Source organism: Eublepharis macularius, chromosome 5 (genome assembly GCF_028583425.1).
Source record: "Eublepharis macularius isolate TG4126 chromosome 5, MPM_Emac_v1.0, whole genome shotgun sequence".
NCBI lineage: Eukaryota > Metazoa > Chordata > Lepidosauria > Squamata > Eublepharidae > Eublepharis > Eublepharis macularius.
The window spans coordinates 73066535-73093440 of NC_072794.1; the positions used below are offsets into that span (position 1 = coordinate 73066535).

The 26906-nt window shown below is 42.3% G+C and overlaps 1 protein-coding gene across 1 annotated transcript in view; it reads right to left on the reverse strand.

Moving 5' to 3' along the window:
• Nucleotides 1-1513: 1513 nt before the first annotated feature.
• Nucleotides 1514-26906, reverse strand: part of LOC129329652 (cystathionine gamma-lyase-like) — an 86975-nt gene continuing 61582 nt past the window's right edge. Inside the window, exons 6-12 of the mRNA XM_054979179.1 lie at nucleotides 23435-23492; nucleotides 21912-21989; nucleotides 20141-20293; nucleotides 17734-17855; nucleotides 14415-14467; nucleotides 5021-5159; nucleotides 1514-3848 (exon numbers count right to left, since the gene is read on the reverse strand). Of these exons, the coding sequence (XP_054835154.1) occupies nucleotides 3822-3848; nucleotides 5021-5159; nucleotides 14415-14467; nucleotides 17734-17855; nucleotides 20141-20293; nucleotides 21912-21989; nucleotides 23435-23492 (630 nt within the window). The 3' untranslated portion in view covers nucleotides 1514-3821. The remainder of the gene's footprint in view (nucleotides 3849-5020; nucleotides 5160-14414; nucleotides 14468-17733; nucleotides 17856-20140; nucleotides 20294-21911; nucleotides 21990-23434; nucleotides 23493-26906) is intronic.

The window sequence follows — 26906 nt, forward strand, 5'->3', positions numbered from 1 at the left end:
CAGCCTTGGTCTGGCATACCTATGGGAACACCTCCCTCCCTATGGTTCTCCACAGCAGCTTCACTCTTCTGAACAGCATCTCCTGCAGGTGCCACCCTGCATGTTGGCAAAATCAACAACAGCCCATACACGGACTTTCTAAGTGGTGGCCTCTACCCTGTGGAATAGCCTGCCTGAGGAGGTCAGGAGAGCCCCCACTCTCCTGGCTTTCTGCAAACAATGCAAAACCAACTTATTCAAAAAGGATTTTTTTTTACTCAGATAGGAGGGCTGTTTTGTAGGGAGGGATCTCAGGTGATTCGCTAACGAGTTAGGAACCATAGACTTCACCACTATGTTGTACTGGATTCCTGATGCTATGTCTTTGTGAACTTGTATCCATTTACTCCATGGCATTGTTTATGGAAATGTTCTTGATATTGACTGTACTAATCTCACACTGTGTAATCCTCGACTCTCAGTGAGAAAGGCGGTCTATAAATGACAAAGAAATAAATGAATGAATAAATAAGAGAATTAGTCCTGGGGGATGGAGAGTTTAGCGTGAACCAAAACCATATGGATTGAAACCCGCTATATGCTTTGAGTGTAACCAGCCCTCCTCTACTTTGAGAAGGGTGTTAGGTGCACAGAGAGGCATCTCAAGTGTTGACTTGAGGAATTTGGATTCAATTGCTTCTAGTTTGTGGGAATCACTGTATATGCATATCTGTGAGCTGTACATGAGTTGGGATAAGAGCTTACCCTGGAAGATTTTAATTGCACATGATATATTAGATCACCCTTTCATGAAGAAGAACCTTAGTCACTGTGACCACTGTGATGTTTAGAAAACTACTACTAAATATTTGAACACTTTGAATTGGTTGATCTCATGATCATCAATCTGCCATCTGTGTTTGATAAATCTTTTGGTGTAGACAAGAATTTTGGTCTTTGAGGAATTGATAGTTAACTGCTCCTCTTTGCTGCAATCTGAAAGTGCCCAAAGGTTTTATCCAATTCTTCCTACTGTCAGCTTCCAGGCATTTAATCAATTTTTAATCCTTATGAAAATCTATACCCTTATCCTATGCCGGTAAAGTTTGCTCAGAAATCTTTCATCAAAAGCCTTTTGGACATCCAACTGTATAATGTCTACTGGATCAGCCTTATCCACATGCTTTTAACCTTTTCGAAGAACTCTAAAAGGCTGGTGAGGCAGGACTTCTTTCAGCAAGGTTTGTTTCTCTACGCACCTAATAATTCTGTTCTCTATGATGGTTTCTACGAATTTACCTGAAACAAGCTAACTGGCCTGTAAAATAAAATACTGCAGAATAAACACTGGCTTGATTTCTTATTTTAATGATGATTTCTACAAATCTAGTATCTTCGCCAAAATGTATTAAGCACATAGCAAAAAAGGATCTTGCAGCAAGAAAAAGTGTCTGGGAAAAGAAAGTCTGTATATTCTTTTTACCAAAATGCTCACTTGTTTCATGATTCAAAATTACTCTTCAGAAAAATTGGATTCAAATCAACTTTGCTTTAATTTATGAGTGATGGAAATCAACAGGAAATCTATTATTACTTATGACTATAGTTCATTCACCTCAAATCCTGGAACAACAGATTTATACAAAATTAAAATTATCCAAAATAAAAACAAGTATTGTAACCAAAAGATACAACTTGCATAATTAAATATATATATATATACTGGCAATTTCAAAACAAAACCCCAAAGTATATTCCAGATTTAATTTTTAAACACAGTGTGTTGGATCAAAACTTGTGTAAGTGGAAGGTGGTTGCTTGTGGATGTTCCCTGCATTCCCCACCCCCCACAGCAGCCTCCACTGAGTTAAACTTTGCTGAGCTCATGGAAGACTGGGGAGAGGAGGAGAGAGATTTTTCCTGATCCCAACTCCCTCAGGCCCTTTCTACACAAGACATTTTACAGCATTTTGTATCCTATTCTGCTTCCCATGTTCTCCAGAGTTCCACATGTGCAAGGAAGTCATGGGATGCAGATATGACATTTGTCCATCTTTTATCCGTTTTTTTCTCCCTGTGCACATTCCACGATTTTTAAAGCCACTGCCTACTCAACACTGAAGCGTGTTATGTCTGTAAAAAGCACCATACTCCTGTTCGGCTTCTTGTCCTCCCCTTCCTTTCCCCCAGGAGCTGATTGGTCTATTTGCCAGTAACCACACGCCCCCTCCTCAGTTCCATGAACTTTTTTCTGCCATTTTTTTTCTTTTGCAAAGGGGCAGTAACACTGGAATGTTACTGCACTTATATTCCTTCTAATTTGTAAATTCTAAATCTAAAAAACTCCTCCTAAGTCTTGGCTAGCACACAGGGAAATTATAGAGAAGGTTCATAGAGCTGCGTCCTCCTCTCTCAAATGGCTTTGGAAACCGCTCTCTCCCTCTTCAGCTCTCCAAATTCCTTTTCCTTTTTTTTCTTTAAATCAAAGAAATAGGGTATTAATGCTGAACCGTTACTGCAGTAATAGTCCTTGTAATCTCTTAATTCTTAATCTAAAAAATTAGTCTTGGCTGGCACACAGGAAAGTTTTCAGAGGATTGTAGCGCTGCGTCCTCCTCAACAGCTGCCAAAACTGTTCCCTCCCTCCTCACCGCTCCACACACATCTTTATTGTTTTCCTCTTTAGCATTAGGAGAAGCCTGAAACACGCCCCAAGCAAATGAACATCCAGTCTCCCACACACACACTTTTAACTAGGAGAGAGTCGCAAAGCTGTGAGACGTTTCTGCATTCTACCCCTTTAAGCACAATACTTGTCCTGTTCCCTGATGTCAATCCATATTACCCACTGATTACTTCTTGGGTTTACTTTTTATTTCCTTTCTTGACAACTGGGGCTCATGTTTGAAAATTAAAAACTGGTGGGCACAAGACTGCCCAATCAGCAAATACACGGGCATAGAGAAGGAGGTGGTGGTGAACAAACTGAGCTCTGATGCAATGTTACTACGCATGCTCTGAAATAAAAAAAAAAAACATGACATCAGCTCCAGCCAGCATAAAAGGCAGCTTGAAACAAACACTTCTCAACTTGTCTGGAATAAGAAAGCAGACACTAAATCACCTCGAGATCGTGCAGTGCAGAATGCTACGAGCCCATACCAATTCACCACTGATCAGAGTGAATACTCAGTATTGTGTGCTTAAAGTGTGCCATGTGGAATGGGCCTCAGAGGATTTTCAGGAGGGGGTCTGCGAGGAGAAGGCAGGAAAGCTGAAAATTACATGAGCTCCTTCTGCTTATAAAAGTTTGATCCCAGGCCAACGCATACAGTACCATGCAACTGATTTTGCTTCATTTTTCAAGATTGCACAAAAGAGAGAAATAACACCAACGAAGGAACTTATCTGACATCACCTTTTGCATCTGAAGCAGCTCTGAACATTTTTTTAAAAATTCAACAACCTGACAAGGAGGAGCAGAATGAACAAAAGGATATCATAGTGATATCCTTTTAGCACGGTCAGATATGACGAACTATTTTAAATATCTTCAGACATTACTAGATGCCCTGTTCCAAGTGTGAATCACAGTCACCTCAGATTTACTTCTGGAAAGAATGGTGACCTTTTTTGTTTTAGCTCCAAGAACAAGACGCTGATAGAAGGCATAGGCTTAGTCAATGGGATGATGTCCAAAGGGTCCCGCTTAAAGTTGGCTTGCTTTCAAAACATTAAAGATAAATGGTCATTTCGAAGAAATTGAATCACGGAAAATTCGTGAGTAGCACAGATTATCGGTTCATTTTCCTTATACTACAGAGGCACAGGAATGGAGTCTCCTAATTGCGGACTTTATAATCAGGAAACTGTAATAAGAGAAAACAAGTGGAACAGTATTAGTATTTTTCTTTCATGGCCTGAAATATCACAGAAGTGACACATTTGGTGTGCAAAGCACAGTATACGTCAGGTTAAGCTTTCCAACTCCTCACTGCCTTCTTCAGTTACATCAAAACAAGAACAGTCATTAGGCAGAATCATACAGAAGACAGCAGCCAAACGCATACTGTGTTTTAAGGTAATTTTGGCTACTTTGCAAAGAAAAGGAATCATCATGAAAATTACACACATTTTTGGTGAGGGGCTTATTCCAAGATCTCCTGGTTGCTATTACTCTCATAAGGTATTTTGTGACAAACTCCAAGTAGTATATATAAAGTACCAGGAGGGGTCCCTACCGCCTGTCGGTTTTCTCAAGAGAAAAAACTGAGCAGTGGAAAGGTATAGGTGGTGGAAGAATATTGTAACCTGCACTGTGCCCCACCTAGCGGAAGTGTTTTCAACATCAGGAGATGAACTCCATAAATAGTGAAGGAGGTGAGAGAAGAGGCCAATGCAGTTAGAGCAGGGATGATAGCTTGGGAAGCGGAGTGAAAACTGGCCACATTTGAATAGACTAGATCTGTTGGCAGTCTCTACCCAGGCAGGGAGTAGAGGGAACACTGGTGTGAAGGAGGGAAAGTGAATACATGCATGAGTGCACAGGTCAGGTGAGTGTGTTGGTAGAATAGTATGTGTGCATTTAGGGGAAGAGTACATACACCCTGCCTGAATATACACTGTGGAATGTGTTCACACAGACAAGTCTTATCTGAAGCCTAGAGAACTCTAAAGCCAAATCTCTTGCTATTCATAAAAAGGCCAAAATATATTCTACAATATTAAAAGTGTATGGGCTTATTGCAAAAATATTTTGCTTTGGTCTACCAGGTGCATATTGCAAGAGGAAGTTGTATACACGTGAAAAATTATATGCATATCAGATGAGTCATATCCACCTGATATGGGCGTGATTCTTTTATTCTTTTTAAATCTAAGCTCCTGCACATAAAATAAATGCAACGGAGTTTTACAGAGCTACTTCATTTCGCTACGTTATCTGCTCAGCTAAACTTTTCAGAGGTTTCAGGACTCACTGAAAATATGATTAAGGGATCTAAAAAGAAGGAAAGAAATTTCAATCCTGGAAGTGACTTACTGCTGCTTTCAGAGCTTGGTCTAGATCTTCCAGTAAATCTTCCGAGTCTTCTAAGCCAATAGACATGCGGATTAACGTATCAGAGATTCCAAGGGCTTCTCTTTCTGCCTTTGGAATGGACGCATGAGTCATGATGGCACTGAACAAGAACAGACAGCCCATGGGACCAGATTAATAGATAAAAAAAGCAACATACAGACTATGCAATTGCCACACATATAACAATTTAAAAAGAACAAGGTACCCCAAAATGTGATAGGAACGAATGCATTCTTAATTCATTGGTCTGTTCCTAGTCAATCACAGGCTAACATTTGGGGTCATGTCAGGCTACTGCCTGAAAACCGTAGATCACATACTCTAGGAGTCTGGAATTGCTATGCCACTATATGCAGGGAAGCAGCTGACTCTATGAACCTTGGCTCAGTATGCACAGAATCTGCTGGCAAAAAAACACAGCAGAGGGTGAAGACAGGCATCATAAAAAATGACCTCACATTAGATGCTTCACAACCAAGAACAGGTTTGCAACTGAAAATACAGACAGCCATACCAGCAAAGTAAACACTGGAAGAGCCATTAGTGCTTGCCTTAGGCACACAGTTTGCTTTTTAGCTTTTTATAAGAGAGGCATCAGTTTGTTAAACTATTTATTTGTCATTTCATTCAACTCCCTTTTTAAAGAGCAAAGCTCCTCTCGTGATCTGTCTGGAATGGCAGAAAAATCTTCTTGGTGATATCATGGGGCTGGACTGCCAACCAGTGCCATACATAGACAACTTGCAGAAATGCCTTTTTCACAGATTAACCTGGGATGAGAAATTTGCATTTGGACTATAGTGAAGATGCTTTTAGAATGGTTTCACAGCCTTAGTTCCCATACAGTGCCCAGCTCAATTCAGCTCAATGCCTTATTGATGACCTGCAACTTATACTGGACAATGACACTGCTTTCTCACAGGCATTGGGAGGCAAACCGTTTCTTGCCCATACATATCTCCTCAACCTTAAACAACTCCTCACTCACAACAATGCACTTCCTAACATGGACACGAACTCTGGGACCAGGGCCTGCAATAAACTAAGATGCCAACTGTGCCCCCATATTCGCTCCAACAACACAATCACTGGGCCTAGTATCTCCAGCTATATCATGTCAGCTATATAACATTATATATGCTGTCATCAAGTGTCAGCAATCTCCTTCAACCCTCTATACTGGACAAATAGATCAGTCCCATTGCAAAACAATCAATGAACATAAATCTGATACCAAAAATCACAACATTCAAAAACCAGTGGGAGAACATTTTAATCTTCCAGGATATCTCATCTCTCACCTGAGAGTAGCATTTCTCAAGCACAGAAATTTCAAAGGAAAATTACAAGGCGAGGTTGCTGAAATTGAATTTATTTGCAAGTTTGGAATAATGGATCCCCCAGAGTTGAACTGGAACACCTGATTTTTCTCACCCTACAGACATTAATTTTCTGGAATTTGCACCCATGCTCTATCAAGCTAATTACAACATGTATTATGTCCACCTTACTGACACTCCGCCTGCATCATTAAGCCACGTAAGTTTTTCTGCTCCTCGTGTCTGATGAAGGGCGATTTGACTCTCAGAAGCTCATACCTTGGAAATCTAGTTGGTCTTTAAGGTACTATTGGACCTGAATCTTGTTCTTCTACTCCACTAGACTGTGTGGTATCATCCTTCCCCATTTTCTGAAAGTGATGTTTGTGTCTTTATGCAACCTCATTCTCAAAGCTCCAAAGGGGAGAAGGCGGACCAATTCACAACTCCACCATCTGGCAACTTAGTGGTCTTGATCATGAGCTAGAGGAATTTGGAGAGCTTGTTTCACATGTAATGGTGACTGCATGCATGACACATTGGGAGACTCCAAGGTAGCATATGCTCCTAGTACATGACAATATAAACTCTGAAAATGTCTAATGAAGACACTAAACCAATGTTCACACCATTATGAAAAGAGTAAATTTAGAACATTATTCATTCATACAGAGAATATTAATCAGGGATACAATGACTGAATTGGGGTGGGAATGGGCTATATGACTGTATTTACTTCAGCGTCTATGATTTACCATTCCACCAGATGACAGAATGTAATAACAATTTGAAAGTATTCTTTCCAGTCTAACCCACAGAGCAGGAAAATGTGGTAAACCAGCAGGTACAATATGGCTGCTAGACATAACACACAAGGAAAAACAGACACTCCTTACTACCCCATATATTTTCCCTCTTTCTGAAGTAGGCAAATGATGATGTCAGATCAGCTTTAAATCAGAGTAATTTACAGTCTTACAAGTTTACAAGTATTTATTTAGCACTTTCAATCTCTTCTGTGTCTTTGTTTAAATATCAATATATCCACTTCTCAATGTGGTCAGATCTATCGATAATTCCAGAGACTGGAACCAGGAACAGACAAGACAGATCTCTCTACAAAGCTGAAAAAGCCCCAAGTTTGTAGAAAGATCTGAAAACTTGGGGCGGGGAGCTTAACCGATACCTTTAAGAAATGTGCTCTGCAGTGGCCACTGTGAGACTTGCTAAGCAACCACTGTACTGCCAACCTTCAAGACTTGGTTCCTGTCAGTAAAAAGCAGGGTAGGAGGTAGGAACTTTTCAAGGCTGTTTTAGCCATCAAAGACTCCTCTGGGCCAGGCCTAGAAACAACCACTAGAAAACTTGATGACTTATATAGGCTCAGCTGCTTGCTACTGTTCAACAGCAGCCACCCCAAGAAAGCCAGAGTGGTGCAGCGACCAGGATCTGGGAGATGTAGGTTTGAATCACCCCACTCTGATGTGCAGGATTTGAGTCCAGTGGCACCTTAAAGACCAACAAGATTTCCAGGGTGTAAGCTTTCGTGTTTCAGAGCGCCCTTCTTCAGATGTGGAAGCTCACTGGGTGACCTTCAGCCAGTTACACATTCTCAGCCTAACTTACCTCACAGGGTTGTTGTGAGGATATAATGGAGAAGAGGCAAATGATGCAAGCCACACTGGGTCCCCCATGGGAAGGCAGGCAGGGTATAAAAATAAATACAAAATATATCTGAAGATGGGTGAGCAGATAAGAGGTAGGTAGGTTGGTGGGCGAGAAGGAAGAGAGGAAAGGTGAGGATATGGGATTTGCCAGGAGGCAGCAAATGGGGAATAGTATGGGTAGGGGGTTTCAGGGGAAAGTGAGGTGCCCCTCAGAAGTCTTTGCAGGTTTCCCACAGTGCAACCGGTTGGATCTGGCAGCAGGCACTGCACAACTAACTGGGCCATAGTAGATGCTGCCTGGGGAGGGTAGGAGGAAAAAGCTGGAGATGAGGGGCAGATAAGGCTGTTGAATAGTATGTATTGAGCGTGACTGCACCAGCTTAAGGAGGATCCACAAAGAGTCCACACCTTGTTTGTTTAGTAAAGGTGTATAATACAATTTATTTATAGGTGGATTAAGAGCAATATATACAGGTTACAGTCCAGAGAGACAAAGTGCTTCGCCTACACCTGGACTTGCAAGAAGCCCCAACCATACTGTACATGGTCGCTATTTATACATGTAGACACCCAATCAGATACATGCATGAGTTTAGCTGAGTCATTCACTTCATGGTCTCCTGACTCTTGAGTTAACCATCTGACTCTTTGTCACCTGATGTGTCTACCTGTCATACTGATCGTTCTGATCTAAAGCCTCTGCACACTGGCTTTTGACACTTAGATATCAACACTCCTCCAAGCCAGTATGAGAGCAGTTTAAGGCATCACATAATCGTTCAAATGGTACAGCATACAGACTTTTAGTGAACATGTCTGCTATATTGTCACCAGATGTACATCTAAACAATCTTATGAATCCTTGCTCTACAGCACATCTTACGTTCAAATACCTGATTAAGATGTGTTTACTGCGTGTTTTGATTCCACCATCTTGGGCTAACTGTTGTGCTGCTGTATTATCCCCATAAACAGCAATGGGTACTGCACAATGCATTTTCATGTCAGACATGAGCTGTTGTATTACTTCCAGCTCTAAGATACCTTGACTCATGGCAGCGAACTCTGCTTCACAAGATGAATGTGCCAACAAAGACTGTTTTAATGTCTTATGTGCAATGAGAGCACCTCCTACAAATATTGCTAGTCCTGTAGTGGATTTACCGTCAGGGCGATCTGCCCAACTAGCATCACAAAACATAGTGATCTGCATAGGTTCAGTGGCTTTTAGAACCAAAGAGAAATTGAGAGTAGCCTTTAGATATTTTAAGACGCGTTTTGCTGCTATCCAATCCCTATGGAAAGGCTTAGCACACCTTTGGCATAGCATGTTGACTGCTTGTGTTATATCTGGACGGCCCCAACATGAGAGATACAAAAGACTGCCCACCAATGACTGATATCTCTGTACATCTTCCCAGGGAAAATCATCTGGCTCCCTGATATACCCTGTAGTCATAGGAGTGGACACACCATGTGCTTCAGTTAATCCATACTCTGAGAGCAACTTTGTAATTTTATCTCTCTGATTCAGTTGGAAAAAACCGTCCTGGGTTTTTGACACTTGCACTCCCAAATGGTTGGAGATAGGACCCAAATGTTTCACTTTGCAAATATCCTTGGCTATTTGGTTAAACCAACATAATTGTTCTTTTGTTTCATGTATACACAATATATCATCTACAAAAATAAGGAGTTGGACTTCTGAACCTCCTACCATTTTTGTAAATATGCAGGCATCACCTTTGCCCTGCTCAAAACCTGCTGCTTTTAGTGATTGTGACAGGTATTGAAACCAAGCTCATGCTGATTGACGTAACCCATACAAAGCTCGGTTTAGTTTGAGCACCATATGTTTATTTGACACCTCATACCCTGGTATTTGCTCCATGTATAAACATTCCTGTATAGGAGCATGGAGGTAGGCTGTACAAACATCAAAATGATCTATGTTTTTGTGTTGAGCCCCTGCCTTACATAAAGCTAACTTTACTGTTTCAGGCCTAACAGTAGGAGAAAATACCTGGTCATAGTCTTGGAATTGTACCTGAGAGAAACCACGGGCTACCAAACGAGCTTTCCTCTGCACATTACCTGAGGGAAGTCGTTTCACCTTATACAGCCACCTACAACCAATAATATTTGTGTCTTTTGGCTTAGGTACAACTGTAAACACTTCATGGTCAGTTAGAGACTGATATTCGGCCTTCATGGCCTCGAGCCACGCTTTTTTCTCTTCCCCCTCATAAGTGAGAAGCTCTGAATAAGTAGCTGGCTCTTTAGCCAGTACACAGTTTGCTGCAGCTTCAAAACCATACCTTTGAGGTGGGACACCTTTATTAGGACGACTGGACACACGTATAGGACTAGACCTCTGTGTGTCCTGTGTTACCTGCCTGGCTGGAGAACTAATCTCCTGTTTCACACTCACGTCCCCTTCTGGACTTGTTTCAGGCATTTCATCGGTAACTGGCAATGCAATCTGGCTTTCACTCTCATACCCGTGAAGCCTTTTCCAAATTCCAAGTTCACATACACTGGCGGAGCGGCTGTAAGATACCTTTTTGTTTTCATTGGTAAACCTGTAGGCCTTCATGCCACTCTGGTATCCAATGAATATCATCTTAGAGGCTTTTGGGCCCCCTTTTCTCCGCTGTTTTAAAGGGATATGCACCCAAGAAGTCATGCCAAACACCCTTAGTAATTTTAGATTAGGGTCCCTGTTGAAAAGTAGCCTAAAAGGTATTTCATTCACGGCACGGGACCACAGACGATTTACCACATAACAGGCACAGATAATTGCCTCAGCCCAGTAAGTTTTTGGCAAATTTGCATCAGCTAACATAGCAGCCATTTTTTCTTGTATAATGGCACCATGCCTTTCTGCCAGACCATTTTCTTGTGGCACACTTGTATTTGCTACCCTGTGCAATACACCATATTTATCACACCAGTGAGAGAACTTTACAGACATGAATTCCCCCCCTTGGTCAGACTGGATGGCCTTTATGTCCAGCCCCAACTGTTTTTGTACCCTTTTTGCCCAAACCTTAAACAAATCAAAAGTTTGAGACTTGTGTTTCATAACATACAGCCATGAGTACCGGCTAAAATCATCCGTTAGGACCAGGGCATAACAATTTTGAGAATGGCTTTTGGGGAATGGACCAATCAGATCCATGTGAATTAATTCAAGTGGCTTTGTAGACACCCGGCCACTTTTCTTAGCTACAGGGAATGCCTTTGTTTTGACTGCTTTGCAAACAGTGCAGTCTAGGAACTCTGAGCAGCTTGATACCTTTTCTCCCTTCAGGAGTGTTAGAGTTTTGTTTATAACCCCAAAGCTAGCGTGCCCTAAACGCCTGTGCAATAAATGCACACAATTGTCATGACTACATTTGTTAGTAACCGTGTCAGCTTTTGCTTGCCTATTTTCTACAATATAAACATTGTTTTTCAGCTCCCCATTCAATAGAACCTTGCCAGCTTTGCTTATTTGGCATTTGTCCCCCACAAACCGGACCTCAAACCCCTTTTGGGTCAACCTACTTACTGATAACAGATTATGGTCCAAAGAGGGAACACAATATACAGGTGCAAAGTCCTCCTCCAGAGCTGTAAACCGCAAAGTTCCCATAGCACTCACTGAAGATTCTCTCCCATCTGCCAACAATACAGACTGCAGGTTGCTATGTTGTAAATCATACAGCACCTCCTCAGATCGGGAGAATGACTCAGTAGCGCCACTATCCAATAGTCATTGGGAACACGTATTTGCAGTAGATGCAGTGACCAGCCTCACATGTTCATCCGGAAACCGAGGCTCTTGTACACGTCCTTGCTTCTGCTTCTGTTGTTTTCTTCTCCTGTCTGGGCAAAAGCGACGAAGATGAGAAGTGGAGCCACAACTGTAACATCTTCTCACGGCTGCTGCTGACAACTGGGTGACCTCCCGCTGCTTGCTAGCAACTCCTCCGCCGTCAGTGGCTGAAATCCCTCGATGGGCCCCTCCGTCTGCTCGTTGCTCCGTCCTTGAATGCCAGCCTCCGTATGTTGAAACACGAGCCTCTTCCTCAAGAAGACGAGACGTAACATAGGAATAAGTGAGTTTATCTGGCTCCAGGCTCTCAAGGCTTGCAATAAGAGGAAAATATACATCAGGCACACTTGATAACAGAATGTATGCCCTATCAGAGTCCTCCGTGGGCTTTCCACGAGCAGCCAGTTGCTGGAAACATTCCGTCAAACTGTTTATATGCTTCTGCATGCTCTCCCCCGGCTTGAGAGCAAGTCTGTAGAGGCGACGTGTCAGCATAATTAATGACCCTGCAGATGTTCTGGCATGGATCAGCTTCAAATCTTCCCAGGCCTTTGAACTGGTAGCTGAGTCCCTGATGTGAAGCAATTGGTCATCTCCCACAGCCAGCACGATATGAGCTAAAACACGCTCATCTGCAATCTTTTCTACATCATTGGGAGCTGCTGGGGGGTTGCTGACACTTTTCCACAGCCCCTCTCTCTTTAGAAAATGCTCCATACGCAACGACCAAATGGAGTAGTTCATGGAGGTCAGCTTCTCCACCAACACGACCGTACTCTGTGCCATACTTGCTTCTGCACCGGTCTGAGGGAGTTCGTTTGCCTCCTCCTCCTCCTGGTCACTGACACTTTCCACCGCCAATAATTCCTCCTCCGACGGATCGCGGCCGTAAGGTGCCAACATCCACCACCGACTCTGCTGCGTCTCTACTTCAGTAGAGCCTCCTCAGCTTGGCGCAGTCTATCTGGGCCCATAGCCCTGTTGAATAGTGTGTATTGAGCGTGACTGCACCAGCTTAAGGAGGATCCACAAAGAGTTCACACCTTGTTTGTTTAGTAAAGGTGTATAATACAATTTATTTATAGGTGGATTAAGAGCAATATATACAGGTTACAGTCCAGAGAGACAAAGTGCTTCGCCTACACCTGGACTTGCAAGAAGCCCCAACCATACTGTACATGGTAGCTATTTATACATGTAGACACCCAATCAGATACATGCATGAGTTTAGATGAGTCATTCACTTCATGGTCTCCTGACTCTTGAGTTAACCATCTGACTCTATGTCACCTGATGTGTCTACCTGTCATACTGATCGTTCTGATCTAAAGCCTCTGCACACTGGCTTTTGACACTTAGATATCAACAAAGGCCGGTTGGATGGTGGGTAGGAAGGAGAGAAGAAAGCAGGAAAGGGGGCGATAGGCTACGGGGGCTTTCAGGGAAGACAAAGAAAAAGAATGGGAGAAGGGAAATGAGATGTCCCCTACAAGTCCTTGCAGGTTCCCTGCTTTTGCTTTCTTGATTACTGTCGTCAAGGGGTGCTACTGAGTTTCCTGTGCCAAGTATACCCTCCTGTGTTCAGTGTTTAAACTGCAGATATTTTGTCTTTCCATGACTAGACTAGACTGAAATGAGTGCATGGACAGTCTTGTTTGATTGGCCTTCCTTCACTTAAAAAGAATGCAAAGACAGCTGCCAAAACACAGTTTCTGGAATTCTCATGAAAAGAAAGGAAATCACATTATGGTAGCTTATTACTATTTGCCAGGAAATGATAACTTCCTTCTGAATTTGCTTCTTATTTTATTTTACAAAATTTATACCCAGGGCTTTTTTTCTGGGAAAAGAGGTGGTGGAACTCAGTGGTGGGACTCAGGACAGCACAATGACGTCACTCGGTCAGCTGGAACAAGGGAGGGGTTTTTAAAAGCTTAAATCTCCCTTGGCAAAAATGGTCACATGGCCAGTGGCCCTGCCCCTGATCTCCAGACAGAGGGGAGTTCAGATAGCCGTCTGCGCCGCTGAGATAAGGGCAGGGCCACCAGCCACATGACCATTTTCAAGAGGTGCCAGAACTCCGTTCCACCGCGTTCCAGCTGAAAAAAAGCCCTGTTTATACCCCCAACTTCTGTCCTCATATGTTCCACCATGGTGCTCCTGAATTACATATATTACATTTTTTAAACTAAATCTTATGGCATAATTGGACCATTTTTCCGTAAGACATGGCACATTTTGTATTTCTCTACTGGGGTAGGAGAGGACAGGCTCAGTCGCATACAATAATGAGCTGAATCCGCAAATTAGACTGTAGCCCACTAGGCAGACCCTGTCTTTTTAGGTTTTCTACTTTGCAAAAACCACCCCCTATTTGTACAGCTAGTTTTAAGTAAAGCATGTTCTTTTCTTTTGTTTCTCTGAAGACATAGGAATAGGGATTCAAAATACTGTGATAAATTAATCTTATGTTCACCAGATTATAATTGTTTATATTTTAAAAAATTCATATTAATCTCAACAGAGATTTCAGATGAAACTTTACTTACGGAAGCTCTGCCAGACTTTCATATCCTCCCAGACTTTCAGCCACTGTAAAAAGCTAGAGAAATAAATACAGAACATTATGATTGAACAAACATTCACCTTTTTATTTAACCCCTCCCCCCCCAGAAGAATAAAAACCTAAGAAGATTTAGGTGCAGCTGAGAGGCACAGCAATAAGTATTTGGGCAGAAAAAATAATAAGGATGTATCAACAACAAAAGGATACACTTTTTAAAATCTGAAACCAATGAGATAGTAAAAGATGCATCTGGTAAGATTTATGTCTGGAGACGCTTCTCACCTGACTATGAGAAAGTATTCTAGATGCCCGAGAAAAGCTTGGTAAAACTCAGCTTCTCTCACAGAGTCGGACCATGAAAATTACACTTGACAGCAGCCCTGCACAGAGATACACTTCTAGATAATGGGGCTGAGGCAGAAGAAAAGAAGAACAGCGTCTCAGCAGCCTTATCTCATGAACCTGGATGGACCCACAGAGCCCCAGCTGCACCACTCAGTTGCCTAGTAGTAACTGCAGACACAGGCGCTTGCCATTATGCAAGGACCAGAGCTGATGGTTTAGCTCCATTTGATAAAGACAGGATGCTACAACATCTGTGACATGGAAGCTGTCCTCTCTTCTGCTATAATTTCACAGGCAAGACCTTACAAGCAATGAGACTGAAGATGCTTTCATGTGGAAATGGGGTGTGATTTTCGGGCATTTTTGTACTTCCATTTTTCACTATGTCAGAGGCCTTAAGAATTACATTTCTTCTAGTTCTACCTTCTGGGCTGAGTTCAAGTTGTTAGTGATGACATGAATCCCTAGATCTGGCAGTCTTAAGAAATCATTTGGGCCCTATCATGAACACAGAGATAGGCCAGAACATCCTCTTGAGTCTACTATCAATAGGCCGAGATCAGGTACACAAAGAGACTTCTCAGAGGTCTGCCATGCCTGACTTTAGACAACTTTTGGAAGTAGAGTTGCCAGCCTCCAGGTGATGGCTGGAGATCTCCCAGAACTATAACTGATTTTCAGGCCATAGGGATCAGTTCTCCAGGAGACAATGGCTGCTTTGGAGGGTGGACTCTCTGGCATTATACCCTGTTGAGTTTGATCCCCTCCCCAAATCTTCTCCAGGCTTCACCCTGAAATCTCCAGGAATTTCCCAACATAGAGTGGTGCAAGATACTGTCATTGAAAAATAAAACAAGGAATACAGTGGCACCATAAAGACTAACAACAATTTTTCCAGCATAAGCTTTTGTATGTCAAAGTTGACTTCATCAAATGTATGAAAAATTCATACATTAAACAGAGGAGAAGTTGTTACAGAGAGGACATTTAAAAGTGATTTGCAATCAAAAAGAACAATAATATTTCATTTATATACTACCCTTCAGGACAACTTAATGCCACACACAGAGCAGTTTACAAAGTGTGTTATTATTATCCTCATGACAATCACCCTGTGAGGTAGGTGGAACTGAGACCTCTGGAGAACTGTGACTGCTCCAAGGTCAACCATCTGGCTTCAAGCGGAGGAGTGGGGAATCAAACCCGGTTTCTCCAGTACTGCCGCTCTTAACCACTACACCAAACAAAGGATCCACTCACATTAGGAGAGGACTAAATTGGCTTTTATTAGCCATAGACTAATAGTCATAGACACAGTTAGGACCAGTTTGGGTTTTTATCATCAGCATATGGTTACCTGCCAGGAGCCCTTGGTATGGTTTGTTAATAAACTGAAATATATCATTTCTCTTACCCTCTTAGGGATTTCTGGATGAGACAATTTTATTAGCCATTATTCCTGTAGTAGAAAGGGAGCTCTTTGCTTCGTTTTTGTTAATTTGGTTCTAATGTGTTGAACAAGTTTGCTGAAACAGGTGCAAATCTGTCTAATGCCAGTTGGCACAAACCTAATAATACCTTGCTGACACTTAAGAAAAAGGAAGCACATACAAAATGCACAGCTGTATTTAAGGCAATGCCTTTCTGGTGATGTGTAAGGATGCAACTCTGATTTGTTGGGAGTCTTTTGAAGACAAAACATTTATTTAAGCAGTTTTAAAACAGTAAGCTGGTGTTACATCAGCTAAAGCGCCACTGTTTTCAAAATTCCATTCATAATTGCAGAGCAAAATTAGGGAGTAGTTGGCACCAAAAGGAATGACTTGCTCAAAAGTATTAGGCAAGCACCAGATACCTGAATGAAGAGTTCCCATTAATTCTAAGACATCCTTTCCCTTCCCTCTCATTAGTGCCACTTCCCATAATTATATCATTTAGCTGCTGATGCCAGACATAACTACATTTGCTCCATAATACATAGGCAGCTTCTTCCCAAAAAGATTAGCCACTTCTTCAACCCCTAACCAGGTGGCAATTCAGTGGACGAATCCACATTCACCCATTACCCACATGTTTATCGGATATCTTCCGTTTGCCTCCAATCCGCGATTTTTTCCTCTTTGTTCACATTCCTGCTTCCAATCCATCTTTCTCGCACGTCCCTCCGGTCACACGGCCGCTCGAAAACCATTTTTGGGCGGGACCTTTTTTCCCCGCCCATTTTTTAAAAAAAAATTTTGAGCGCACTTTTCCGTTATTTCGATCTTGCCTTATAAAGAAACATCATTGAAGATAATGATGCCTCTCTTTCCCCCACTGACAGCACTGATGGCTCTCTCCCGTTTCTTTTTTGGAAATTTGGAAGCATGTGGGAAGCTTTCGTGGGCATTTCCTATGCAGGACAGTTCAGTGCCTCAATTTTACTGAAGTTTCACTTCCTTGGAGTGTCATTATTTCAATATTTCATAATTTCGATATTACAGTAATATAAAATAAAAAAAATAAAAAAGTTAAAAAGGAAGTTTCGCGAGTCCGTTCTGAGGACAGATTCACCCCAAAATGATTTTTCAAACTACCAGATTTGATTCAGAAACAGCATAATCAATAAATCCAATGCTATGAAGTCAAAAACAGTCTTTTGCAGACTACAGAGCACTTGCAAGTTGAATCAGCCAATAGGAACTCTCGGAACGGCCAGAGAGACAGGAAGGGGGGTGGTTTTTACAAAAACCGTGTAAATTGCGCATTGGCCAGTTCACAGCCACCGTGAAACTCCCGTTGAAAACCTGTGACCACATATTCGGGAGAAATGCGAATGAAATGTGTCTGTTTAATGAGGTAATGTGACCGGCACTCGGGATTGCGTGGGGAATGCAGGGAACATGAGACTTAGAATGAGTAATGTGGATTCGACCAGTGTTCTTCTTTCAAAGGCAATGTACATTCAGAAGGTTTACCTTTAAGTTTTTGAGAAAGGTGGTGGCATGCTCAAGTTTCCCTTTTATGTAGAAGGAAATCATTCCTGGGCAGCCTGTGCACTGACGCTTCACCAGCTCATATTGTGGGTGTGAGGCCAATCCTGAAACAAGTCATGCCATAAACAAATCACTTGATCTCCAACACTACAAAAAGAAGCAGCTTGTTAAATACCGAGTAGGTAACCAAGGACATAAGTAAAATAGATGTCGAGCAGCCCTTAGGAATGCCTTAGTAATGTTGAGACCCAAACTGCATAGGTTCCAAAACAACGTTTGCCAGAAATCAAAGAAAGCATAATTCTAACTGCAATTGTAACAGCATGTTGTCATGAAATTTTGGAAGGCTCTGCCTGGGATGAGAGTGCATGATGGAAAAGAAATAAAGCAATGGAGCCATTTATGTGGAAAGACTGGTGGTAAAATGCTGAGAACGGACTATATTGTAGCCCCCGGGGCCTTTACCAAAAAAGGGCCCCCCATTTTTGATCCCCATCCTGTCTCAGCATGGGCCTAGAAATAAAAGATGGAGTCTGCATCTAACCAATATCAAACAGCAGTCATGCCAAGAATGCAATGGAATGCAAGGCAACTCATCTGTCAATCATACAATGCCCATCGTAAGTAGAGATGGGCACGAACAGCAATATGAACAAAAAAAAGCCACGAACAGCCCAATCTGCTGTTCGCGAACAAGCTGTTTGTGAGGCCCCATTTTAAACGAACAGGTGGTCGTTGCAAGACTCGTTCATTGCTGTTCGTCAAGCGAGACAGTCTGGCACCTGCAATCAATTCCCTTGGCAACGTAGGCAGGGATTGTCGGAACGCTGTCTGAACTCCTGCTGTTGCCCTGGAAACCCCAATCTAAGGCCAATTTAGCTTGATAGGCAGGTCTTCCTTTCAACTCTAGAGCTCCAAATTTGTTACAAGGGAGCAAAGAGCAGGGGGAGGGGGCTCCCAGATCTGACTTTGCAGACAGTGGAGAGGGAGAGAGACAGTTGCTGTTGGCATCTTGATAGAGTGCATTGGAGCTTGAATTTTCTTTGTGTGGTGGGATAGGGATCTACCCCTTCAAGTTCCAGGGCTGCTGCCAGGCTCTGGGCCAAGCTATTATTTATTATTGTTACCTTTCCTGCTGCCTGCTCAGGTCAGGTTTCTGGGAGTGGTGCAGTAGGGATCTTGACTTGGATGATGGCTGGAGGAAAGCCTGCTGGCCCCCACAAACAGCCAACCACGAACATGTTTGTGAACAGGGCCATGTTCGTGATTTTTTGTGAGTCCCTGTTCGTGGATGGCAATGAACATCATGTTTGTGGTTTGTTTTTTGTTCATGCCCATCTCTAATCGTAAGAGAGATTAAAAGAAAGGTCATTTCCCCAAGGACTTTGAAGCATCCTCCCTAAGCAATTTCATTCTAATGAACAACCCAGATTTCCAGCCAGCCCACCCCCCCAATATCTTAATGATTGAGGAGGAACTCTCCTGCCCGTCCCTAATTTTATCAATCACCCAGCCATGATTCCACCTTTTCTAACCTGCTCAAGGGAGCATACTTTTATTTTGCTCTGTTAGTCCTTCCTTGCTTTTGCTTATTGCTCATTTTCCTCTATGCAAACCAGGAAAAATTCCCTTTCACAATATTAACAATACTTCCTTTGCAAGACTGGATTTGTAGCATGCAATCTTTATCACTCTCCCATTCAGATTCCAATCTTTCTTCCCCTACTCAATTTTGGCAGAAAAGATATAAACAGTTATCCCTCAACTCCAACTTTTGTAGCCTGTTTGGAGGTCCGCCAGTTATCCCAACTATATGGTTGGCCTCTCTCTCGGACCTGCCTTCCTGCACTTTCTTCCCTGCCTTGTCAATTTTCAAGTCTTGACGCTTCTTCACCACTGCAAAAATATCCTCCCCTCTTCTCACTGAGATCAGGCTTCTACATCTTTGATTCTTCCCCTTTGTTTCCCCCTTGTGTATTAAGAATGCTTATTTCCCCTCATTCTTTTGTGTGGCATACTGAATCTGGACCTCAGTATACACTGGTTGAAGATCCCAAAATATTGTTTTAAATATCCTCTCCCTCCCGCCCCCAATACACATGTTTGTTCCATGCTACCAAGGGGACACCTTTGCTTGATTATAGAGTCTTCACAAGTATAGGAATTTGGGTAACAATATATTGGGTGGCCATGGAAGAAGCCCATTGCCGGGATCTGTTGTTTCTCGCCTAATTTGGTCGTATCAGGCTCCAGAATGAGTTGCACGTTAGCGGAATCTTTCTACTTGTCTGGACTTCTCCAGCTTGTGCTGGCGAAGAATTGTGTAATTACAGCCAGTGGCATTGTTTTTTCAAGGAAGTCACTGCCAAATTCTGCAAGATCAACTTACCAGGGAAAAGGACCCTTTCCACCCTGGGATCTGACTCAAGGTATCGAGCAATCACCAGTGCATTGCGGAAATGTTGTTTCATGCGGATTGACAGTGTCTTTAAGCCCCGATTGCAAAGATAGGCATCAAAAGGGGATGGAACTGCTCCAAGGGCTACATAAGAAACAGAAACAACGCTCTCTTATCTGCTTTAAGCCTTATGAGTTTACTCTAAACAAGAAGGACTTGATAAAACAGTTCTAAATGCATGCCAAGTATATTCTCAGGACCAGAATATCAAACCTTAGCAGAGTTTTAATCTGAAAGATGAACTGCAGAATCAATACGGCACTGAAACTGAAGGATTCCATGGCTTGGACTGGGACCCTCAAGTCTGGAGGTATGAACCAAATGTGGGCTGCATAAGCCTGGACCTCAGCACCTTCTTTAGGCCCAGAGGGAAATACGGAAGCCCAGCACCAGCCCCTTCCATTCACAGGGAATATGAATCATCTGGACTAATGATATTTAATACAGATTTTAAAAGCATGGCAGTCTATGTTGCCTAAAGATTATCATCAGTTAACTTTTGCTTGCTTCATTTTAAGGAACAGTTTTTCCAGCTCACTTACTTCACCTGAGTTGCTGAACTCCCTGTCCGGGTCCAGGATGTGGCGCACCTCTAGCTCCACTCATATATATTGTGTGCTAGATGGACCGCATCACTGTGATGCACTTTGAGCATAAGACAGATTTTAAATAACATATGCAGCAAAATATACTGCCCTCCAAGCAGGGGTCATTTCACAGAAAAAGAGCTGCAGGAACTCATTAGCATAACTCATTAGCATAACGCATTAGCATATGCCACTTCCCTTGACATCACTGGAAGTGTGTCATTGGCATAACTGATTTGCATATGCCACACACCCCTGATCTCACTTTTCCTGGCTGTTTTAGACCCAATCCTGGCCATTCAGGGCTGAAATTGGGCCCAAAATGGCAAAAAGGGGCTAAAAATGGCTGGAAACTGGCCAAAAATGGTCAGAATTGGGATGCTGCTGAGCGGGAGAGTGATCCACCACCCATAAGAGGCCCAATCCTGGCCATTTTGGGCCTAATCCTGGCCAAAACGGGCCCAAAATGGCCAAAAATCCGGTGAGCGGGGCCACCTGACATGTGACCTCTATGGAGAACTACTGGAACTGTGTTCCTGCTCATTCCCCCTCAAAATGAGCCCTGCCTCCAAGTACATTTTTTCACTGCAGCGTTACACCCTTCTAAGCCCATTAACTTAAATGGATTTCAAAGGGTGTAACTCTGCTTAGCACTGCCCTGTTATGTGACGCACCACTAATACAGAGAAAGATTGGGGTACATTGACATGTCTAGAGTAAGAGAAGTGCACTGAATCTTGGGATTCTTAGAAGGGACTCTTATTATTCCCTTTCTGTCCCTCACACACCCCTCCCCAAAGGCACAGCACCATCAAAAACCCAATAGGTAACAGGGTCTAACATCCCACAGGAAGAGATTGTTTTATGATGAAACATTGGTTCAGATTAAATATTAAGTAAAATAGCTTTAATGCAAGAAAGGAGAAAGCTGCCTGAAGCAGTAGTGGAACTCTTTTACTGGAGGTGTTTGAAAAGCCAGATAAGCTTCAGGCACAAACTCTACATCCCAAACAATGCAAGTGTGTTTCTGAGACTGGCTAAACAGATTCATGCATCACACACTTTTCAGCATGCTTCAGCCCATTCACCGCTTTCCGACTTTGATTTATACTCACAGTATTGTAAAAATTTGAGCCTCTCATAGAGATCATTGTCATTTACTGACACCAGTCCCATTACAACATCACTGTGACCTGAAGACACAAGGAAGTAAATGAAATAGCAATTTGCTCTAGTTAAACAGAACACACAAGCTTATTTTGTTATAGCTCTACACAAGTGTGATTTTAAGCCACACCAAGATTTGTTCTGAGTGTTGCCATCTTTTCTGAACTGCTTCCATTGAAGTCATGGTCAGGGCCATATTGGTGTGCCAACAGGCCTGCAGAATAATGCCCAGTCCCTTTAAAGATATTATGTACCAGGTGATGCCATGAAAAGCTTCAGCTGTCCATTTCCACACATTAAGCTTCTGCGAAAGGGACAGGGCATTCTGGGCATTATAGGGCCAGGCAGGTGCTGCAGGCAGCTATATGCCCGATTCCAAGAAAGTAATCCTAAGCAGTTCTCCTTGAAGCTATTTAGTGGGGATTTATCCCAACCAACTTTTGACTGTACTGCAAGTTTAGTAAGACTGGTAGGATCCACTTGATTTTGTTTAATTTTGGCAAAATGCTCCTCTGATATAAAACACTATGTGAAAATAGGAGACATCAAATAAACTTGTGTAATAGATTATTTTTTGTTTAGGAATTTAAGAACAGCCACAAGGCTTTGTTTGAATCCAGGTACAAGACGGTGCAGAATAACCCACTGATAGAGAAGTTACTCTGATGGAGAAGTTACCATGTGTGAAAAGTTACTCAGATCTAGATCAATTCTTTGAAAAATGGTCAAGTGCTTCAAACAGTTTTCACTTGAAATTTAAAATAGGCTTAGCGTTGTAATTCCCACGATTTATTAGCCATGCTTAAATATTCTTCTTTATTCGATTGCATGCACAATTGTCCTGTGACCCAATGCCTTATTTTTTGTTTTGTGCTTGCTTATATTTGTCTCAGCTAGAAAAATCCTAATAAATATATACACATATAATCTAAAGAGCAGTACCAAAAAACCTGGCAAGCTGTGACCTATGAGCCTGGCTCTGGTAAGCACACCCTTCAACTAGTTCCGTACACCTGAGGTGTTCCAGTCTTGTGCTTCTTAAAGAGCCATTACATAACATGGCAAGCCACACTTGAAATTGATGGGAGTTCCAAAAGTAGCTTGTGGTTCACTAGAGGAGTGTGCTGTTCAATGGAAAATAGTCCAAATTACTGCCCTAAACACAAAAGCCTTTCAAATAAGACTTTCCCTCCTGGACCAGGACTGAGAAAGCAAAAAGGAAGATGCTCCTAATTCAACAAGACGTTGTGCAAATAAACTACTGCCTTGTAGATTTACTGTTAATTAAAGACACTTCAAAGGGGAGCCAGTCTGGACATATAATATATTGGGAGAAAGGCAGTTGCTTCGTGCTTTTATGAACATCACTATAAAACAGGAATAATTGGCATGAAAGAGTCAAGAAATGCAGTTTATAATGCTATTTAAAAAATCAAGATAACGTGAACGCTTTGCATGTGCAGACACGTACCGTTCATGTACTTAGTTGCTGAGTACATACAGATGTCTGCCCCCAGAGACAAAGGACGCTGAAACAGAAGGACAGCAAATGGATGAAACCAGATAGAAGAATCCATTCATTTCCTGTTGAAAGAATCAATAGGAACTATACATTGGAGATGAGGTGGCGGTTAGCACTGCTGAACTGGACCACACAGACCTGGGTTCAAATCTCTGTTCAGCCATGAAGCTCAGTGGATGACCCTAAGCTAGTCGCTCTCTCTCAGCCTAACCTACCTCACTGGGTTGTTGTAAAGATAAGGAGGGAGAAGAATCTCCTGGGCAAGTTCCTTGGAAAGGAAGCATTAAAATTTGCTAAATTAATAAATAACTTGACTAATAGTTCTTTAAAGTAGAGTGTGCCCAAAGTTTCTGTTACAAAGAAACCAAAGCCATCATCCCTGGGAAAGTGTCCAGGGACATCATTTCCACAATCTCGACAATGCTCTCCCGAGAGAATGAGCAGTAATAATTCTTGCTTTAAAGTTTTAAGGGGGCATAGACATAAAACATGGTGAGGAGACAAAAGTGGGAGAAGGATCTGAATCCTAATCTTGCTGAGAAGCATGCAAAACTGAAACTCAGTCCTTCATCTGCCATCTTCACATCTGGGATTCATCCCAAGATTGTTCCCTCAGAAATAAGCAGATTTCAACAGAGTTGCAAATGAACTCTGGTCTTTCCAGTCCACATCTAAATCCTCACTCAACAGTATAACTTGCTGGATGGCTTTAGGCAAGCTATTACCTGTGCCTTTGCTTCCTTGCTAGTTTGCAATGAAGATAAAATGGGACATCTCTGCGTATGCTGAGCTCTTCGACTGAAGGGTGGAATATAAACGTGGACAAGAAAGTAAGCGAGCTGATGTCACATTTGAGTGATTGTAATTTTGCCGGTGAAAGAGCCTGTAAGGAAGGCACACAGGACTGTTCTTGGACCTTCATACCAGGTAAATCATACATGACACCATTGGTTTTTCCCTAGCCAACCAGTAGCCACTTACCTGAAGCAGAGGCAAAGAAACATATAATTCAGTTTTATCACCCATATTCCATATTACAGAGGAAAGGGAGGAAAAAAAGTAGAGAGTGCCATCAACACCACATTTTTAGTAACATAGAATTCCCGCCTTCCTTGGATGCCTAAAGCCCAAATCTCATACTTTATTTCATATCAGAAAGAAAGTTTTCTTCAGGAGAACCTGCTCCTTAAATCTTGGAGTTTCCTTACATTTTCATAGGGTATGTGGTATAATCTGCTTAATTCAACATTAGTTTCTGTCCTTTTTAAAAAACAATGATTTCCCTAAGAATAGGGAAATCATGTCATGGCAAATTTTCTTCTCTTCTGCTTTCTGCTTGCAGCTCATCATGGCACTTTGAACCATCAGATGCTATTCTATAGGCTAATCTGCTAGGAATGTTTGGTCCTAGAGGATTAGGGTAGGAGAATGGACTGGACTATGGGCCCACGTCATCTTCAGCCTTCTCATTCTATGAAATAAAGTCCTTCCATTTTACTGCCCTCCTCTTTTCCAAGGGCTCTGTTAGTGCAGCAGTGTTATTAACCATGGCAGCTCTTCCTGTTTTCCTAAATTACTGACTCTTTACACCTTTAAACCCTGTATTTTGTTTGTTCTGGGTCCTAAGAAAAAAGAATGAATGGAATTCTAGTTGCCCTTTAAATCAGAAAAAAAGATGTTTTTTAAAAACCGTCTCAAGTTTTATTTAACAAGGCAAGCAATATGAATACCTCTGTTTCTTACAATGAAGCCAGCATGGCAGAACACAGTGGAAAGTGTTGCCTGAGGCCACCCTCAGCCACCCACTTCTCTGGATCCTTCCTTGTTTCCCAGGCATGTTAAAACACAGTATGGCAAACCATCCATGTCTAATAGAGCTCCTTTGGCTCTTGCATCTAGCAAGAGTTTGGAAGCTCGATTGGGCTCGACTAGTTTGCCACCCTGTCTTTCAAGATGCCTGGGAAACATGGAGAGATGTGATATTACAGCTCTGGCTCCAGGGTTGGTTGGCAGGTAAGGGATAAACAAAGGACAGGTGGAAATGACTCAAGGGAAACACAGGCAAGGGAGAGAACCTAGTAGTGATGCTGGGGGCTGCAGCTTCTCAGCAATTCTAGTTGCTAGGAATTCTAGTTGCCCTTTAAATCAGAAAAAAAGATGTTTTTTTAAAACCCTCTCACGTTTTATTTAACAAGGCAAGCAATATGAATACCTCTGTTTCTTACAATGGAGCCAGCTCAGCAGAACATAGAGGGTGCTGCCTGAGGCTGCCCCCAGCCAACCACTTCTCTGGATCCTTCCTTGTTTCCCAGGCATCTTAAAACACAATATTGTAAGCAGTCGGCCCAGCCTCCGCCATCTTTAACAGCCATTTTAACATGGCTGCTTGTGATATAAAATCACCAGGCCTCTGGATTTAAAATAGCAGCTTGTATTGCAGCTAGAGGACCTCCAGCTAACCACTGCTGAGTCCCACCCAGGAGGCTCAGGCATAAATGGAATGCTACATGGGAATGCGGAGTGGTCAGTGGTGATTGAATGTACAGGCTTCCCAGGCCCTAAGGAATCCAGCGCAACAAAGGTCTCGCAGAGTCATCCCTACTTAACACATCCCTTTCCCTCCTCTCGTGATGAGATCTCCTGTCCTTGATAGAGGAGCTAATCAAATGGCATTCATAAGTATTTATAAATTCATTCCTGGGAAGGTATATTCTCCAACTAAATTCATCAACTTAGCTCCAGTGGACTTCATTAGCAAATTGCCCCTTTGTGCAGCGCTAGAGCAAATTCTGCATTCTCTTTCATACGCCCCAGCAACTACCAATCAAGTTAATCAAAACTTTTGTTAATTCCAGGAACTGACCGTTGGAGTCTTTGTTCTAACAGTTAGGTGGGCCATCTCACAAGGAGACCATTCCAGGTAACAGTATGGCAAAATATGCATGCCTCATTGAGCTCCTCGGCTCCTGCATCTACCAAGAGTTTGGAAGCTCGATTGGGCTTGACCAGTTTGCCACCCTGTGTTTCAAGATGCCTGGGAAACATGGAGAGATATAACATTACAGTTACATCTTTTAAGAGTTTTTCATGCCATAAGTCTTTGAATGCCAAGAATGTCTAACCAGTTCCATTTCACAACATTTGGAAATGCAGTCAGAATTGTGTCTACATTGATGAAATGCCAACCACCCATCCAGCATTTAACACCAGAGCCAGTAGATTTAAACAGAAAAAAGATTTCTTCCTTCAATAATCTTTTTAAAACCAAAAATTGTTGGTGCCTGGGGCATTTATAACAACAACAACATTTGATTTATATACCGCCCTTCAGGACAATGCCCACTCAGAATGGTTTACAAAATATGTTATTATTATCCCCACAACAAACACTCTGTGAGGTGGGTGGGGCTGAGAGCTCTGG